Raw genomic sequence first — 18800 nt, 5'->3', positions numbered from 1 at the left:
TTTGGCTTAATCTTACAAGAGATCAAAGATACGGACAAAGTCACCTTCCTCAGTTCAGTGCCGAGGCAGGACCACCCCAAAGAAGTCTTCCAGTTACCTCTGGGATGATGGTCCTACCTACTCAAAAGAGCATTTCACCTCTTAATGACGATACTCACTTGCTACCCTGGTACTTTTGGCAAATTTTACAGCAACTATGTCATCCTTAATCTCAGACACATGAACTGTGCCCTATAATGATATGTCTATCCAGTCTACTGCCTGTGTATTTCTTTTATAGTCCTAATTTGTAAGTCGCTTTGGATAAAAGCATCTGATAAATGACTAAATGTACACGTGAAATGAAACTGCATTACATTTAAATGAAAATTAGTTTTAAGGATGCCTTCATTGTTTTTAGACTGTCTAAGTCCAACAATACAATACAATCCTATATAGAAATCAAGTTGACTGGTGCTGTATAAGTGCAGGATAAGACAGGATGAGCTATCTGTTTGCCCAAAACAGATAATAAAAGAAAAAAGCACTTAAATGTCACAAATGATGACATAAGAGCTAAAATTGTTAGTAAGGTAAGAAAATGTCTTCTCTCTGCTTTAGATAACGTTGCATCAGTGTTGCAGAAGGCCGAGGTGCGCATTATTAACAACACTGTGTGCAACAAGCTGATGGATGATGGGATAACACCACACATGATCTGTGCAGGTGTATTGAGCGGAGGAGTAGATGCTTGTCAGGTGAAACGAAAGGGTTTTTTTTTTCACATTCAGATACATAGCTTTACATGAATGTGTTAATTTACTGTTATTTTTATTACATTGTAGTTTTATCTCCTTTTATACCGAACAGACCTCAGGATCGGAACAAAATTCTGCATTTTTGATTTGTTCACACAATTGGTAATATTTCACATTTTATTTGTGCAACGTTTGTTTATTTACTTATTTATTTTTACTGTTATTTGTCTCTGTAATGTAGTTAAAATACTTCAAGTGATTCTTTGTTAAACATTTAAAGACAAATTGTAATCTGCTTTGTATTTGCAATTTTTTTTATGTTGTAAATCCAGGGCTTGATGCTGCATTTTAAGAAAGTTCTGAAAAATATTACAGTTGCATAAAATAACCTACATTTTAGATTGTAACAAATTTACGTTAATAGGTTAACACAAAAATTAAAATGTGATGTAAGGTGCCATTATTATATTTGCATTTTTGTATATATATAAAACCGGAGAATAAAGCCAATAACAAAACTTGTATTTTCTTACGGAGAAAAAAAAAAAGTTGATTTCTTTATCTAAAAGCTATGCGTGCGTTATTCTCCATCTAATGCACAGAGATTCATTCATTCATTGATTCATTCATTCATTCATTTGTGTGTTTTTATTTAGGATTAATATTTTTTGGAGAAATCATTCCTATGCAGAATGAACGGAAGTTCCGATGACAGACCGGAAATGTGCACCAATGTTTTTATTCCTACCGCCCTTGTGCGAAGCTAGTTAGCATATTCTTTTCTCATTTCCAGCAACATTCATGGTAAGATGCTTTAAATATTTATTTGATGTACGTAAAAAATAGATTACAATTACGATACATTTGGTTAATTAAATCATAATAAATATAAAAGCTGAACGGGACTGTTAGCTCGTTGTATTAGCTAGTAGCAGAATCGGCACAGCATCTAAGATAGTTATTACTTGAGTTTTTGTTATAAATACATACGTGCAAGTTATCAATATAATTGTCAAGGTAACAGTTTTACGGTTTTTATACTTTATATTCGTCTGGTTTGTTGTCGTCAAATGTAACGCAAGCAAACATGCTTGACAATTTACATGCATGCTTATTTTGTTGCCATTTATTTCATTAACACAAACGGTATATTAAATATGTGTGAAATAAAATAATTTAATAATTATGTATCTTTAAAAGCCGTGTTAATTACCAAAAATCTTTCTAAGGTCATACAAAATACTGCTCTAAAAAAAAAAATGAAATAATGTTTTTATTTAATTTTGTAAATCCACAGATACCGTTTTTGTTGCTGTGAAGGCTTGGGTAAAGATGGATGCATTGGATCACATGTTAACAGACCCACTGGAGTCTGGAATGGACCAGGATGGACGTGTGATGGAAGAGTGCATGTTAGGAAACTGTAGAGTTCGGGTTCCTGAAGATTTGCTGGAGGACGTGAGTTATCATCCTTCTTATTTATTATTTTAGGAAAACATGCACACAAAAACTAAACCATCCCTTTATCTTGTGTGTGTTTGCATCTTTGCGTAAGAGCAGCCAGAGATATTCTTCTCAGTGTTGAGTGATAGCACATGGACAGATGTGCTCACAGATGCTCAACGGACTCATCTACGTCAACTCCTGCCTCATTTCTCCGAAAATAACATCTCAGAACAGAACAACATCATCGGCGACCTTTTCAACAACCAGAATTTCTTCTTCGGAAACCCCTTGCACATTGCCCAGAAGCTGTTCAGAGGTTGCTCTCTTTTCTTCTTATTTTTAATCCTTTTAACTTTAACTTCACTAAAATACCATTTTAAATACAACTTCATGCATATTAGTTTGTTCACGTTTCCTTAGATGGCTACTTTAACCCAGAGGTGGTCAAATACAGACAACTTTGTGCTAAATCGCAGAAAAAAAGGCACATCTACTCTCTTCAGCAGTACTACCACAAATTGCTCAAGCAGATACTGGTTTCTAGAAAGGTAAAAAAAAAAAAAAACACAGACCTAACAGAAAAGCTAATTCAGTTTCTGTTACATCGTTATTGTTTATCTTTCCGTATACACTACCGTTTAAAAGTTTGAAGTCAGTAAGATTTTATATATTTTTTTAAAAACTGTAAAGAAATTTAATTTGACAAATTTTAATGAAAATTATATATGAAATACTAGTTAAAAACTTTTAAATCTATTCATCAAAAAATTCTGAATCATGATATCATGATAATATTTTTTTTACAGTATGTTAAATAGAAAGCATATTATTATTTTAAACTACAATAATATTTCACAGTATTACTTTTTTACTGCATTTTTGGTCAAATGCATGCAACCCGGATAAGCATTAAAAAATCTTACTGACCACAAACTTTGTAAATAATTGAGTAGTTGGTGCAACTCTGTGTGTTCTACTGTTTCTCTTGTCATGCAGGAGTTGCTGGATTTGGCGGTCCGCAGTGGACCTGAGCTTGCGGTAAAACGGCGGTACCCTGTCCCATCTCACAAGGAGATGCTGGAGAAGAGGGTGAGACGTCGAGTGGGTCACATACTGAAGGATGTGAAAACTGAGTGTGGGGACAGTAATGTGTCATCCGATGAAGATGGTGAGTGTGATGCAGTGTGAAAATGTATTCTTTATTGTAATGATGTTCGATATGACGATTATATGTTCATGTAAGCAGATACACCTTCTTGGCTGCCTGTTCCTCAGTCGCCCTCCTCCCCAACTCCAACTGTCTCTCTTAGGGTGCTACCCAGCCTTTCTACTCAGGACATGAAAACCAGAGGTCAGTTAAAGCTTTCATATAGCTTTAATGCTATATAAAGTTATAAGAAACTAAATATGATTTTCCATGTAGACAAGCCTGAGCTGGGTGAGAAGGAGCTAAGAGCCATGCTGCACAGACACAGAGAGAAAAGAAAACGGCAGCCAGTAAGTTGCCAAAAAGGGTCACTGTTTTATCGTTTATGTACATTTCTTATGTTATGTTTTTTTAATTTTTAGTTCATTTTACTTCTGCTGCATCTTTAAGAAACTGATTTCACCAAGTTTCAAACGTGCAGAACAAGCCATTTTTGCATCTCATTTACAATAATCATTTATTGTAATATAAGTTCTCAAATATACAACATGTTTTAATAACTGAAACAATAATTCTAACAGTATTTTATATTTGGTTGTTGTAACCTAGTGAAAACCACTATCTTAACAGTGCGCACACACACACACACACACACACACACATATGTGCTCACAGTATAAAATTAATACTTAACGCAAAACAAAAAGAACCTGCATTAAAAATTGGGGTCCCTCCCATGAGGATGATTATGTTTGGGGGTCTGTGGCATCCAAAAGATTTAAAAACATGGCACTAAAAGACAAGATAGAAATAAGTAATGATGTTATTTTTAGGACCACCCTGACCTGATGACCTCTGACCTCCATCTCGGGGATATCATGTCAAGAGTCAACATCGGCAAAAAGGGATCTGCCACAAGTGAGAATGATTCATTCATGTGCTTCTCTTAAATATGAGATGCATGAATTATCGCAGCAGGTAAAATCTGTGTGCTCCGTGTCTGTGCTTTCGATCTGTAGATGTTTTTGACCTGGCTTTACCTAAGAAAAAGATAAAAGAGGAGAGGAAGAAGAAAAAGATGCGGCCTATAAAACTGGAATCGGAGGAGGTCTGCGATGTTCAGATGTCTACAGCGTCTGTAAACGCAGGTCTTGCTGATGTCCCCACTGCTCCTCCACAAAGCGTTAAAGAAGAGTACGTCTTTCTAATGTACACAAGATACTTTGTTCACAAGTCTCAGCGTTTAAATATCTCACACTTCCTTTTGTACCAAAGGCCCATAGACGAGTCCCAGACGAGCCCTGACACAGTAGAAGAGATAGCTATGAGCTTTTTTCATTTGCTTGAGGACATCCTCAGACTGGAAAGTCTAGCAACATCCTCAACGGTACATGTAGCACCTTTGTATACATATATACAGTATTTAGACACGTTTACCTCTTCCATCACGCTTTAGTTTGGGCACCAATTCTCACTATGGACTGACTATTATCTACATTTTTTTTTTCCTCAATAAACTCCTAATTTGCTTATTAATGAAGATTAAAGTGTTAATATGTGCTTTATAATCAGTCAGTATGCTATAATGTGCATGCTAGTTAATAGTAAGAACTGGATTTTAAAATAATTATTAAAATTTGTTGTTAACATTGTTACAATTTTAATTTTGAATATATACAGATACATTACTTTTCAGTTTTGAGTTTTTCTTTTTTTTTTTTTTTTTTTTAGTAGAGAGTAATGAGCTTTGAAAATTATTACTTGCCGTTATAATTAATTTTAAAATACATTAAAAAACAAATTGTTTTTGCTAAAACAAATGCAGACTTAGTGAGCATATTTAAAAGTATATATATATATATATGAAAATACCTTACCAACACCGAACTTTTTAACTGTATTATGCATTTCTTCATGAGGTGCATCCTAGTGCTTTAACTGTTTTGAAGGACTTACCATGTATTTTGGCCAGTTTTCTTTTTTTTTTTTTTTTTTTTTTTTTTTTTACAAATGTACAATTCATTCATTTAAAACCACTGTAAAGTTGTAAATAAACTAAAAGGTTTTAAATTCATATACTAATTGCAACATTTTGTTTTGGACCAAAAGTTACTGTAAGCATGAAAAATATACATTCAGTGTCCAAACTTAAAATCTGAAAATCAGATTTGCAGAAGGGGGTTTTGTGGTTTTTCTACTGACTTTGCTGCTCATCCTAAATATGAAATAATTATTGTGATTGTGTCTGGTGTTCTCAGCTGGAGGAAAAGGTCCAACAGTGGCAGTCATCTCCTGCCAGCACACTCAACCCCTGGTTCTCTATGGCCCCCTGCTGGTCAGAGTTGGTAGTTTCTGCTCTACAGTTTCTCGCTGGAGAGAGCAAAGGTATACCTGAATAATTTTTTTTTTAATGAAAAATTTATGAAGATAATTTGTTGGTTATATTTTGAATTATGGTTAATATCTCTGTTTCCTGTCAGCTGGTGTAATGGCTCTTCCTACTGGCTTTGTACCTTTTGTGGAGTTCAAGGAACTTTCCCAGCAATGGAAATGGATGGGTATGATTCTCTTTCCTATAGAAGATTGCAGGATACACTAAAATTTGTTTGAGGTTGGGGAGTTAATTTATTTTATTTAAACGTTTAAAAAACCTTTTAACCGTTTAAAAATCAGCTGTTTTAGTGTTCAAGAAGCCTGTTTGATTATCGTTGAAGTTGAAAATAATCATGCTTCTTAATATTTGTGTTTTTTTTCCTTTTAGATTTCTTTTGAAAAAAATAACAAATATAAATTGAATGCACTTACAACAGTAACATTCTAACCATTTTACAGTGAGAACTGCAGTGTGCACAATTATTGCGTAAGACTTTTTAAAATTACTTTTAATATTCAAGAATTCGTTAAATAAACCACAAGTGTCTAATAAATTATTTAAGAATAAAATATGAAATGAAAATAATGAAAAAGTCTTACAGTTGTATACACTCCAGTTGTCTTTTTGAAAGGAAAAAAAAAAAGTTAGTATTATATTATTCGTATAAGTATTTATGTACTGTATAGATCAAAAGCACCAGTAGTGTGAATGTCTTTACGCTGATATGTACAGGTCCTGGTCAAGAAGCAGACAAAGACCTAAGTGCCCTGTGTCAGTTATGGCTGGAATCAAAGGATCATGTGATTGTCAAGGTAGTAAACGTTTTATGTTTTTTCACAATGATGTAATGGCATACTTGCTGGATTTCTCATCCTGTGTTTGTTTTACAGCAAGAGGGAGAGGAAACTGCAGAGCTCACGCCTCCAACACCCAGAGTGTAAGTTTGACAAGAGGATCTCAGTGTGTTTACTTAACCAAAACTGTCATACCCGAACAACAACCTTTGTCCGAACAAGTCTTTTTAATTGCGACCGGTGCATTTCATCCTGCTTTTTCCTGCTCTTTATTAGGTGGACTGACTATGTGGTGAGGCCTAGTACGGGAGAGGAAAGGCATGTTTTTCAAGAGCAGGTTAGTGCTACCCTACGGAGGCATGCTGTCAAACGTGCATTTTTTTTTTTTACATTGTTGGACTGCTTGCAGTATGTTGTTATAATTATTCTTTCAATCACTGAAGTGTTTGTGTTTTTTAGGAGCAGCAGCGTTATGATCAGCCTCATAAAGCCTTCACTTACCGAATGCATGGCTTTGAGTCTGTGGTGGGACCAGTCAAGGGAGTTTTTGACAAGGAGACATCGCTCAATAAAGCACGAGAGCATTCTTTACTGCGCTCTGACAGACCAGCCTATGTCACAATACTATCTCTTGGTAACCACTGCGTCCACTTTCTTTTTGCAGTTCTGTTAGGGATGCTTTGTACCAACATGATTTATTAAACCATGTCAATACAATATATTATTTATTAAGATCGTTTTTTCTTCCCAATTTCTGGTGTTAGTTCCTCAGAATGATAACCGTTATCGGGAACAGTTTATTACTACAGAGATTCGCAGAAGGGAAAATAAAATAAAAAGGCACATCTATGTTTTTACTTTTTACAAAAACAGTGCGAGATGCTGCTGCCAGGCTTCCTAACGGAGAAGGTACTAGAGCAGAGATTTGCGAGTTACTCAAGGACTCCCAGTTCTTGGCCCCTGATGTCACCAGCGCTCAGGTCAGACTTGTTTTATGCTGCCGTATTTACTATTATAACATTATAGTCATTGTAACACTTACGCCTTTTTTGTCCTTTTTTTTTTTCAGGTGAACACAGTGGTGAGCGGTGCCCTTGACCGCCTGCACTATGAGAAAGACCCTTGTGTGAAATACGACATCGGTCGCAAGCTGTGGATCTACCTCCACAGGGACCGGAGCCAGGAGGAGTTTGGTGAGCAACCCTTGCTGGCTGTAACCAATGCATTTACGACAGAAAGGTTTCATTGCCACAGGCATAATGTGGATCAGTATGTGTGCGTGTTGTCACACTTTACTAATGAATCCCATTTATTTTGCCCAACAAGTAGAACAGGTTTAGGATTCAGAGAATAGCAGGCTGTGTCAAGTTTCTATATGCTGCTATTGGTCAATATGTACCTGCAAAGTCAGATATGGTACTAAACCAGTTTAATTTTTGTATATATATATAGCTTAATTTCAGGTAACAATAACAATAACAACAGTCCATTAAACAAGCTGGATCTTGGTCATTTGTCTGATACAGTGCTTCCAAAAGTTCCTGATTCTTGAAGAACTATGCAAATAAAGGTTAAAAGGAAGAAAATGCCTAAGAAATGATTTAGTTACATGCTGGGTGTAATGTAAAATAGATCCGTATACTATATGAATATAGAGTATGAATACAAATAACATGAATATATCTTGAATCAGAGCGAATACATCAGGCCCAGGCTGCAGCTGCCAAAGCTAAGAAAGCTCTGCAGCAGAAGCCCAAACCAGCTCCCAAACCTGTGAGTACTTCCAGATACATCCATGACATTGTTTTCTCACACTAATTTGAAATGTGGTGTGACTGTTGGTCCAATGCCGATTTGCATCAACTGTTGCATACGTTTATGTTTGTATGTAACGTAGAAGGCGGGTGGTAAGGAGCCAGGAAGTAAAAACGGTGCTGCAGAGGCTGGTCCGAACTCAGGGAGTGACGGAGTAGCCATCGCAGCTGCCAGTTTGTCTCAGCCTCCCTCCACCCCCACACCAAGCACCCCAGGAACCCCTAAATCACCCCTCCCTCCCACAGCAGCTACTCCAACCAAAATAGGTGTCCCAGAAACCGTCAAAACCAATCCCAGGTCAGTGGCTGATAAACAACTAAAAAAGAAATATGCTTTGGAGCTAATCTATCTTTGTAGTTGGCACAGCTAAAAACAAAAGTCTTGTCGTTATTTTTTCGCCTTCACGGTTTGCCTTTTTTGAAACCCATGTGACTGAGTGACGTCTTTGGAACACTGAGGAAATGTAAAATTAGAAAATTCCAAAGAATGGTTCTTTTTCTGATCAAGTCGTGCAGGTTTTACAAACAGCACGAGAGTGAGGTAATGAAACGGTTTCCTGTTTTGGTTGAACCATTTGTTTCATGTGCATCTCACAGAGAAAAATTCAGATGAAACTTTGGCTGACAATGCAATGCAACACAAAGATAAAATTCAGCTGTACTGTTGCTGCCGTGCTCCATTATTTGACTTTATATATGATTATTAAATTTCCCTTTTTTTTTCATCCATAGTGTACTGTTGGTGTCTCCTCCTTCGATGCCACAGTTAGGAACGTTGCTATCTGCCAGTCAGCCTGGCCCACAGGTTTCCCAGCAGGCCTCTCCGCAGCCTGCAACTCGGGTGGTGGCACACTCTGCTGCCACTGGTTCTCTACCTCAGGTGCGAGTGGTCACTGCTCAGCCCGGGCTTCAGACGTCTTCTGCGGGCCAGACGGCCACATTAGTGCATCAGAGCCCTCACCACATCCGGGTGCCGGTCACTGTGGCCCATGGAAAAAACATCACGCAGGTGCTCTGCAGCATCTTAGATTACAATAACGTTTGCTTAGTCAGTGTAGTATAAACAGACGACGTGTCCACTTGTCTTTGAGCAGGCGGTGGTGACTCTACCTCTAAGAGGCCAGTCTGCAGGAAGTCCCATTCAGGTGCAGGCATCACGGAGTCAGGCCGGTCTTACTGTTCCAGGTCTTGCCTCTGCGGTCACAGTAACCAAACCTCAGACGAGCTCCCCTGCCAGCCCGGCACACAACCCAACATCACCTGCGGTATTGCAGGGTGTCAGCAGCCAGAATATAATCAAACAGGTACAAACTGTATTTAAACCAGGTATAAACTGTGGATGTATTTAATATTGTCCATTAACTATACCTTTTAATGGACAATATTAGATATCAGACATCACATATCTACATCAGACATGTTTTTGAATTTAGATTACCTTTGCTGTCATTAATTACTGAATTTACAGAAATTTTTAAATTAAAAAATTGAGTTTCCAGGATTGATGAATTGACCTGTTAGGTTTAAAAACAACAACAACAACAACAATGTAGGTTTGCATATCCAAAATCAAAACTGGGTTTAGGTGCAGGACAAAATAAAACCAATAAATTAAGAAATTGGAATTATGTCTGATAAAGACCTTATTCTTCAATGTTTTTTTAATAATCTTTCTGGAGCAGTAATTTCATTTTTTGACTTATCTGTATTGGTCAGAATGTATTTGCACCTGTAATTAAAACACTGTATGATAAACAGGATGTTATCCATTCTATTTCCATACAAAATCTCACTCCCATTTTTGTTTCAACCAGGTTGCAATCACTGGTCAGTTAGGTGTAAAGACCCAGAGTGGGGCAGGGATCCCTCTCACTGCCACTAACCTCCGAATTCAGGGGAAGGATGTGCTCCGCTTGCCCCCCTCTTCTATTACGACCGACGCCAAAGGTCAGACGGTACTTCGCATCACTCCGGACATGATGGCCACCCTCACTAAATCTCCAGTGGCCACTGTCAAACTCACTCCAGACATGCTGAGCGGCGCCGCAAGCGCGGGCAGTAAGAGCATCTCTGCTACACTACATGTGTCTCCACCACAGCCCTCACCTCCTGCTTCGAGCAGTGCTGCATCCGCGGCAGCTGAGAACCTAGCTGCCAAAGCACCGGCTACCTTAGTGAAGGTTCACCCGGAGCTGAAAGCCGCCTGCGACACGGCCATCCGCCTCATGCCCGCCCTGGGTGTCACGATGGCTGACCCCAAGGCCCGCACCTTCTCCACTGTCACCTCGTCCGACTCTAAAGCAGGCACCACTATTCGAATTGTGCCAAACCTGGGTGTGATCCCTCAGAAAACAGGTCAGACTGTCTCAATCAGTACAACCACCACAAGTTCAAAGCCTGTCACGGTGTCATCAGGGGCGGCCACTGTGACCATAGCCACCAGTGGAGTGGGAGGGGCTAAAGGTGTGACGCTGGGGCCTGCAGGAACGGGCTCTACGCTTTCACTGAGCACTGCTGGGGCCACTGTCAGACAGGTGCCGGTCAGTGCTACTGTAGTAGCCACACAAGCAGTAAGTTTATCTTTCAGTATATGAATTAACACGTTTCAAAATTAGCTAATTTGAAAATACCTTTTTAGTACTCTACTGTTCTAAAAATGTTTTTATTCTGAATTATTATTGGAAAATTCTGAAACTATTAGTAAAAAAGTATATAATAATAAAGTATATAATATTATTATTTCTATTAAATTTAAACAAAATTAGAATGAAACAGTCATGTTTTATTTTGCATGGTATTATGAGCTTTTTTATTTTTTTAATTAAAAATAAATATGTAAAATATTTTTGAATCACTTTCGGTTCAGAAAATGTTTGTTTAGATCAAAAATACTCTTAAAAAAACAAAAGTATTCTGAAATATTATTTTAATGTACAATTGCTCATCTCTAGCCATTACTGCAGTCTTTAGTGTCCCATGATCATTCTAATATGCTGATTTACTGCACAAAAAAGTAAAAAAAAAAAAAAGGCAGCATTACATAAATGCTTTGTAGAGAATGCAATCCCATAACAAGCTTAGTTTTAAAAAAATCTGTATATGTTGGTTATAAATAAGTATTATTTGCTACTGTTTTTGTTCTTTTTTTTTGCTGCCTATTGAGTGTTGCAAATCCGGGGGTTTAATTTCAGTTATGATGCGGCCTATCAGTGCAGACTTTGGAGCAGAGCCACTGTCTGTTGTGCATAACTGCCTGTTACAATGATGACTGAAATTCTAATCTTCGCTCTTTTCAGGGAAAACTTCCCACAAGGATCACGGTGCCTCTATCTGTCCTCAGCCAACCCTTGAAAAATAAGAGCGTGGTCACTACTCCCATACTTAAAGGGAACATAAGCACCAAGTGAGCATTCCGTTTCTAATCTTTTATCATTTGTTTATGTTCCCCATCAGCTGAAATTGCGAATGTGTCTTCTTTGTTTTTAGTATCAGCAATCTGGGAAGGAATATTATCCTAACTACCATGCCGGCAGGCACCAAGTTGATTGCTGGGAACAAGCCCGTCAGCTTTGTCACTGCTCAACAGCTGCAGCAGCTACAGCAGCAGGGACAGGCCACACAGGTTGACTCATCAGACTTCACCGGCTCACTCCTAAACAAACTATAACTGGTCTTACAAGCCAAACCAAACCATATGCGAATTAACCGAATGCGTTTCTGTGCCCCAGGTTCGAATCCAGACAGTACCGGCCCAGCAGCTACAGCGCACAGCCGCCGGCTCTCCGAAGTCCACGGTGTCCACGGTAGTGGTCTCTACCGCACCCTCGCCAAAAACAAACCCAGACCCTCAATGAGAAGCACCGTAGTTAAAAGGTCGTAGCTCCAGCCATTAAACGTCATAATAGCCTTCAAAACAAAAAGTCTGCTTTCCCACGAAGCTTGCATATGGGCAAATTAGTGTCAGATTCTAAGTGCTGGTCTTGTCCTGACGCAGCGTTTTTGTAACATTGTTCCCATATTTCCAGTTATTTGTTGAAAAAGAAAGGTTGATTTGGATGCTGATATATTGTAAAGTAAGTAAGGTATCGGTCTACGACTTCAGTTAAAGTGAATTGCCTTTCTGTAGAAGCTGTTGACATGTACACAGAGGCAAGTTTGTTTGTTTGTGCTTTTTATATCATGTGTTCTCCTAAAGAAATGTAATTTAACAAGTACTGTTTATATTCAGCGACCAGTTTGTGTTATCGTAAATAAATGACCGTGCTTAACAAATCAAATCAAAACAACTGTTACGTTAACTCATCTCAACCGAATCTAAGGCTTAACCTTGCATTTAAATGACATATATGTAAAAGTCAATATTTGCCTGTTTTGGGCCACTTCATTTACATGATGTGGTCGGTAACATAAATCAAACTGACAAACAATTGCATGCTTGTTTATTCATGTACATTTCATTAGAAAATATTCAAATGCATTATTGTGCAACTATTACAGGTATTTCGGAGTGAATATCATTCAGACGTGTTTTATATCCTGAAAGAATATGTGATCTGTTTTTTTTTTTTTACCTCTAGTTTGGCAAATTTCAAGGTTTCCAGGTGCTTCTGACACCTGCGGCAACCACATTATTTACAAGTCCATTTGGATGTGATATTTTCAGCATGAGCACTTTTGAGAAAATCTTTTGCAGTGAAATGATGCAAACATAAAATAATCCTATCAGAAAGACAGCTTGCTAGAAGAGAAATTCGTTCAGTGCGTTCAGCCTCGGCGGTCGTCACAGGCTCTCGTTACTCTTCGTCTGATTCCTGGAGCAAAGCCTTCTGGGAGCTAGTATCTGAGGCGGCGGACTTTCTGAGGCCCATCTCCATGTCCCCGAGCTTCCTTCCTTCACACCATTTTGAAGACCTGTAATGGGCGCAATATAAGCAAAATGAAAGAGTGGAAACTTTTCGATTTGTCCAAAACTTGGTTTATCCACCCACCAAAAAACTCCACAGTAGCAGATGCCCACAACCAGGAGAGCCACAGCGTAATGCCAGCAGAAGCACATGGTGATGAACATGATGTTATCGTGTCTTTCCAGATCCCACTGCTCTCCGTTTAGAGGATACAGCACGAACCCGATCTGAAACATACCAACATAACTCAACATTGCAATGACGTATTTACTCATTTTAAACCAGATTTTGTCTGATGTTGTCCTTACCTGATAGAACCACGTGCCTTGCAGGACGGCCAAAGTGCACCTCAATAGTTCCAGCACTACGTTATCTCGCTTAAACACCTCCATCATTGTGCTGGCGGCTCCACCAAACACCGCAAACAAAAGCAGAGAATGAATGTGCTGGTCCAGAGGAGGACGATTGTGAACATGGAAATAGAAAAGGAACCCTGTAGAGGAAGAAGCGATGACATTTCAGGAAGCTCCACGACGGTGTATCGCTGCATATTCACTTCATCGGTGACTCATTTTACCTTCCACAAAGAGAGCCAGAGAAAGAGAGAGGCGGTCGAGGCCGACTGGCACGTGGCGAGAAGACATGCTGAGAACATCCGCAATGCCAGAGATCCCGAAGAACAAGTACATGGTGCTGTGCTGCCAGTTCATCAGCTTCACCCAGCCGTCCTGATACAGATGTGCATGAGGGCCATCGGGCACGAACTGCTCTGCCATGATTCCTGGAGACAGATTTCAGTGTTTCTAATAGTACAGTGACTATTTTGCCTCATTTCGTTCTCATGCTTTTACTCTCAGAAAGGAAGCGGTAAAGAATTGCGCGCGATTTGCAGCTCACCAGCGAATGCAAAAAAAATCTTCAGAGCTCCTTCAGCTAAATCGAAGCGGTTGAACAGGACAGTGTGCATTTGTCTGTTACTGTTTCCATGCTGTCCCCTCTCTTTTTTCCTCTGTATCTGTCGAAACGGGTACTTTATCGACCACCACAGGCCAAACAGCAGGAAGAATGTACCAGGTAAAGCATGTCCCTTGAAGTTGGCCATTCTGCCCCTGGGAAAAAAACAGTGGCTGCTATGAAAATAAATAAATAAATAAATGTAAATATTTCAGTATCAACTACAACAACGTGCATAAAAACAGCCTCCAGCAACTGGAAAGCTGAGTTTCATAGGGCCTGGACATGTTAGTCATGCAAAGCAAAGTTCAGTATGATAAGCCTTTATTACTTAAATCTATTACAACATATCTGATAGCGATTCTAAAAAGAATAAATATGTAGAAAGAATAAATATGAAAATGTTATTGATAGGAATGTATGCTTAAACTAAATGTTTAAACAAAAACTCTTCTTTCTGCAAGACTGGTCATAACTTTTTAAAGTCAGTTATAAAAAAGGAAAATAGTCTGATTTGAATTTAAAAATTAAGTGGTTATCTTTTTGCTATAGCTACTAGGTCAAACTAGTTATTGAAACACAGTGCAACTCGCCCCCGGTTACCTGTTGGAATCCATATCAGCTCAAAATAATTAGTCTTACTAATAAAGCTCTGTCTAATAAAGATCAGACATAGTTAAATTCCTATAATCCACTTTTAATCTTCATGCACCCCTGACGCACAAGAAACTCCTTTAAATCTGAAGCATGTGAGGGAGTTCTCCTAGCAGCTGTCACATTGGCTTTACTATTCAAGTCATCTTCTGTAAGAGAGGTTGGAAATCTAGTTTTTCCCGGTAGGTAAGATAGCACTTTTATTTACTCTCGCGCGTGTGGGAGAGGTTATTTTCTTGAAAATGAATAGTCGACTATTGTTTCAGCGCAGCAGAATCCTCCAAGGAGACCTTTCACCACAGTAACTACAGTATCATATAAAATATATCCACAGTAGTTATTGTTACTGAAATTAAACTTTCGGTAGCCAATTTCATTAAAAAAAAATTAAAAAAAAAAGGCAGATCTTTGGTTGTCTCTTGCTTGTTTGAAAGAGACGTGATTTATTTATAATTTTTACAATACAATAATTAGAATTACTGGCATATTGGCAAAATCTGTGGTAACACTAAATGTAATGCAGCCTACAGATTTAATATCAGAAAATCACACTAGCTGAATGATTGTTCGAGCTCGAGACTGTGCAGTATTTGTATTCATATTGGCTAGTCATCCTTAAAAAACAAACAAACTATAATATCTGGTACGAATTTCCATAATTGAATTACATAGGCTACCGTAAAATGACCTTATGAAGCTGAGGGTGTTCGTGTTTGTTTACTGTACCTTATCTCTGGCCTGTGTTGTCACGGCGGGGCGCCCAGTGCTCCTGTGTGGGTCTTGTGATGGGAATATCCTAGTTACCTGTCCTCAAAAAACGCACCTGCTCACCTGCCCTACGTTGTAAAAAAAAAAAAAAAAAAAAACCCGCCCCTCCTGTGCTTGACTGACAGAACGTGTGACTTAGAAAAGATGACCCCGCCCACCTGCTCCTAGGTAATTGACAACTTTTCTAAACGCAACTTTGTTATTTTAAAATCTACTTTTTTTTTTTTTTCATATTGCTATACAGGCAGCATTGTAAAAAACATATAGCCTAAATATTAAAAAGCTAGTTAACACAAATAAATTGTACAAATCTGTTTAGGTATGTAGGTATTGATGAACTTGTACAGGATAGAGTAATAGATGTTAATATATAAACCATTCACGGAAGCTGATACACAAGGACATACAATAAACAAACCTTAAGCAGAACGAACTTTGCTCTCTCTTGTTTTATTGCTGTTATGTAGGCTGAGAAACCTCACTAAACACTCAGCGGCGGTACGGATGAATGCAGGTTAACAAACCTTTTAAAACTGTAGCGCCACCGTGAGGAAAAATAATATATTCATGTAGGAAGAAATATAATTAAACGATGACCTGGATGGATGAAAATTCCAAAACACAAAGAAAGTTGTTCTTGTAGCCCAAAACATATTCGGACGTTTAGAGATTATTCACATTTGTTGACATTTGAGTGGCATTTATGAGATCAATGAAACATTTGGCTTAAAGAGATCGTTGACCCCAAAAAAGAAAATTCTCTCGTTAATTTTCATCAGAAACACAAGTTAAGATATTTTTGATGAAATCTGGCCCTCCATAGAGCATAGAGAGCAATGCAACTGAAATGTTCTGTAGTAAGGGCATATTTAAAATTTCATCAGAGAAGAATTGTTGAATAAAACAAAAATAAAAAAAATTGCATACAAAAAGAATTCTTCATAAAACTACAATGAATATCACTGCCTTTCTGGATCATTTGAGTTACATTGCTCTCTATGCAGAATCAGAAAGCTCTCGATTTTAATCAAAAATATGTTAATTTGTGTTCCTAAGATGAATGAAGGCCTTACAGGTTTGGAACGACATCAGGGTGAGTTATTAGCCTAATGACAGAATTGCAATTTTTGTGTTTGTCCCTTTAAGGTCTTGGAGATATCTCGAAAATAACAAAATAAACCTTAACCGTATGTTATAAATAGCATCTACAAAATGGTACAGAATATCTTTTTCTCTCTGAAGGGGTTTTCTGAGGATGGTACGGGGGTCACCAGGGGGTCCTCTTTTGCATGAGACTCACAGTAAGCCATCAGCTCAGCCGCTGCTTTAGATACCTGTGCGAAGAGATACATCCCATAAATGTGCTTTTCTGTGTATTATCTTTTCCTCTCAAACAACTGTAAATCATTTTGTAAATGAGTTTGAGTATCTAAAATAAATCACTTAGCAAAAAAATGCATCTTACCATCATTCTGTCAATATTAACCTCCAGTTTCAGTTGTTCCACTGTTTTTCGCGCGTCTGCAATCTTAGCCATGTTATTAGACATTCTGCTCTCTTGTAAGACACCAAATTAACCCTGCAGGAATACAGCAAAACAAACCCCAGGAGAGTCCAGCTAAATGCATCTGGTAGATAACAACTCACCTCCAGTTCTACAGACGTCTGATGTTTTAGTTCCCTAAGAAGACAATGCTATTGGCTCCTCTAGGCTATTAAAGACATATCTGTTGCAGAGTTGCAGTAATTGTTTTGCTGGGTCTCAGCTGGTTGTGCTTTGGATGAGGCTCAGTGGGAGAGAGGAGTGCAGATATCCTCTAAAGACCACAGATAATCTGCTAGCTTATTAATACAAAGTCGTATAATGATAACATTTAAGTGACTTTTTCACAAAATTCAAACTGTTTACTTTCAGCTCAGAAGCGGAACAATATATCGTGAGAGGCTATACTGAAATGGTTTATGCATTTTTAAAAAAGTTTTGAGGGCATATCTTCATAAATTTAGCATACGGAAACTAGGAACATATTTCCATATGAAAATCAGCAATGCAATATAATGTGGCATAACTGTCTGTCGTATTATATTAAATTATGTTAAATTACAAAACAATACTTTATCTATATTTAATACAGCATGCTGCTTACATATCGTAACGACTTACCCCAGTTGATCCAGATTTATCTGTGATGCCGGCAGAAGAAAAGTCTTGTTATCGTAGATTGATTGTTGTACACATTACGACCTGCAGGACTGAATGAAGAGATAGTAAGGAGTGGAAGGATGGGAAAGCCTGCCGTCTCTCATAATTAGCTTTTATTCCTCCCCCTTATAGGGCTGAAGAGGCAAGTCACAGGCATCATGGGGTGTGACCTTCAGCTGAATATCTCAGTCATGCATAATAGCATTTGAGTGATACCTGCCACCACAATGAGCAGCACCGAGCTATTATACTGAGTAAAAAAAATTTTAACAGACAGATAAAACATTGATAAAACATTGATAATTAATGAAAGATGGTTTCAATAAAAGAGAAGCATTTTTATTCTTCGTAGAGCGTATAAAAGCCTTGGGTCTGGGATAAAGGTACACCACGATGATTTTCAACAAATTAAGGTTGCTCTACCCGAAAGCTGATTAAATAATCTGTCCATTATTGTATGGTTTATCAGGACAATATTTGGCAACTATTTGAAAATCTGAAATCTTAGGATGCAAAAAAAAAAATACATAGAGAAAATTGCCTTTAAAATTGTCTAAATTAAGTTCTTAGCAATGCATATTAAAAAAATTACGATAGGAAATTTTCAAAATAACATCCTCAAACATTTAGGTATACTTGGCGACTTAAGACTGCAGGGTCCCAAACGTTTGCAGCCTGTCAATACAGAAGGCTATCAATCCTGCATGTGATTGCTATTGTTTCTCTCTCTTTATTTTTTGATCTTTTATTATTTGTGAAAATTAAATATTTGCACACTGGATTAAGATGTCCCTCTTGATACGAGTCCTACCCAGAGGAGGTGATACCAGGAGAGAAACCGATGCTGTGGTTAAGTGTTTCAGTTCTCATTATTAATACCTGGGGAAGGATTGCCTGTTGAGCTCGCTGCAGGTGGCTCAAAGCTCTTCTCCAGGGCTTTAATGTCAACCGGCTCATTAGCAGCTGTTCTCAGACATGATTTATTGATCTACATGTTAGTGCAGA

At 38.1% G+C, this 18800-nt stretch overlaps 3 protein-coding genes across 4 annotated transcripts; 1 reads left to right on the top strand and 2 right to left on the bottom strand.

Moving 5' to 3' along the window:
* Positions 1–1414: 1414 nt before the first annotated feature.
* nfrkb (nuclear factor related to kappaB binding protein) lies at positions 1415–13224 on the top strand. Its single transcript, XM_043221228.1, has 26 exons — positions 1415–1541; positions 2035–2195; positions 2298–2499; positions 2604–2731; positions 3180–3351; positions 3430–3534; positions 3607–3680; positions 4164–4248; positions 4350–4524; positions 4606–4717; positions 5589–5715; positions 5811–5888; positions 6437–6516; positions 6595–6641; positions 6775–6835; positions 6958–7132; positions 7372–7478; positions 7568–7691; positions 8192–8271; positions 8396–8610; positions 9045–9321; positions 9407–9616; positions 10127–10882; positions 11609–11715; positions 11799–11934; positions 12041–13224. The coding sequence occupies exons 2-26, from the start codon at positions 2070–2072 to the stop codon at positions 12164–12166; spliced, it is 3885 nt and encodes a 1294-aa protein (XP_043077163.1). The 5' UTR covers positions 1415–1541; positions 2035–2069; the 3' UTR covers positions 12167–13224.
* tmem45b (transmembrane protein 45B) lies at positions 12735–15696 on the bottom strand. Of its 2 annotated transcripts, none has more exons than XM_043221230.1 (6): positions 15551–15696; positions 14114–14325; positions 13794–13997; positions 13525–13709; positions 13301–13443; positions 12735–13223 (listed from the first exon to the last, which is right to left on the bottom strand). In XM_043221230.1, exons 2-6 carry the CDS (start codon positions 14316–14318, stop codon positions 13106–13108), a joined length of 855 nt encoding a protein of 284 aa, XP_043077165.1. In that variant the 5' UTR covers positions 14319–14325; positions 15551–15696; the 3' UTR covers positions 12735–13105. The 2 variants fall into 2 exon arrangements, with proteins under 2 accessions (XP_043077165.1, XP_043077166.1); XM_043221231.1 differs by having other exon boundaries at positions 14114–14346; positions 15551–15662.
* Positions 15697–16023: 327 nt separating this feature from the next.
* On the bottom strand, positions 16024–17893 carry gng8 (guanine nucleotide binding protein (G protein), gamma 8). Its single transcript, XM_043221232.1, has 3 exons — positions 17757–17893; positions 17058–17171; positions 16024–16926 (listed from the first exon to the last, which is right to left on the bottom strand). Exons 2-3 carry the CDS (start codon positions 17139–17141, stop codon positions 16798–16800), a joined length of 213 nt encoding a protein of 70 aa, XP_043077167.1. The 5' UTR covers positions 17142–17171; positions 17757–17893; the 3' UTR covers positions 16024–16797.
* Positions 17894–18800: the final 907 nt, after the last annotated feature.

The sequence above is a fragment of the Puntigrus tetrazona genome, chromosome 21, assembly GCF_018831695.1.
Source record: "Puntigrus tetrazona isolate hp1 chromosome 21, ASM1883169v1, whole genome shotgun sequence".
Lineage (NCBI taxonomy): Eukaryota > Metazoa > Chordata > Actinopteri > Cypriniformes > Cyprinidae > Puntigrus > Puntigrus tetrazona.
The sequence above is the reverse complement of the archived record's forward strand: the minus strand, read 5'-3'. Positions and strand labels throughout refer to the sequence as shown.

What these genes read in the sequence shown, in the direction of transcription:
- nfrkb (XM_043221228.1), top strand. Translation starts at nt 2,070, where the DNA reads ATGGATGCATTGGATCACATGTTAACAGACCCACTGGAGTCTGGAATG. An exon ending in CTGAAGATTTGCTGGAGGAC is followed by an intron (nt 2,196 to 2,297) that starts GTGAGTTATCAT and finishes GCGTAAGAGCAG; the next exon opens with CCAGAGATATTCTTCTCAGT. An exon ending in CTGTAGTAGCCACACAAGCA is followed by an intron (nt 10,883 to 11,608) that starts GTAAGTTTATCT and finishes CGCTCTTTTCAG; the next exon opens with GGAAAACTTCCCACAAGGAT.
- gng8 (XM_043221232.1), bottom strand. Translation starts at nt 17,141, where the DNA reads ATGTCTAATAACATGGCTAAGATTGCAGACGCGCGAAAAACAGTGGAA. An exon ending in TTAATATTGACAGAATGATG is followed by an intron (nt 16,927 to 17,057) that starts GTAAGATGCATT and finishes CTCTTCGCACAG; the next exon opens with GTATCTAAAGCAGCGGCTGA.
- tmem45b (XM_043221230.1), bottom strand. Translation starts at nt 14,318, where the DNA reads ATGGCCAACTTCAAGGGACATGCTTTACCTGGTACATTCTTCCTGCTG. An exon ending in TCTGGCTCTCTTTGTGGAAG is followed by an intron (nt 13,710 to 13,793) that starts GTAAAATGAGTC and finishes CTTCCTCTACAG; the next exon opens with GGTTCCTTTTCTATTTCCAT. An exon ending in AAGGCACGTGGTTCTATCAG is followed by an intron (nt 13,444 to 13,524) that starts GTAAGGACAACA and finishes GGTATGTTTCAG; the next exon opens with ATCGGGTTCGTGCTGTATCC.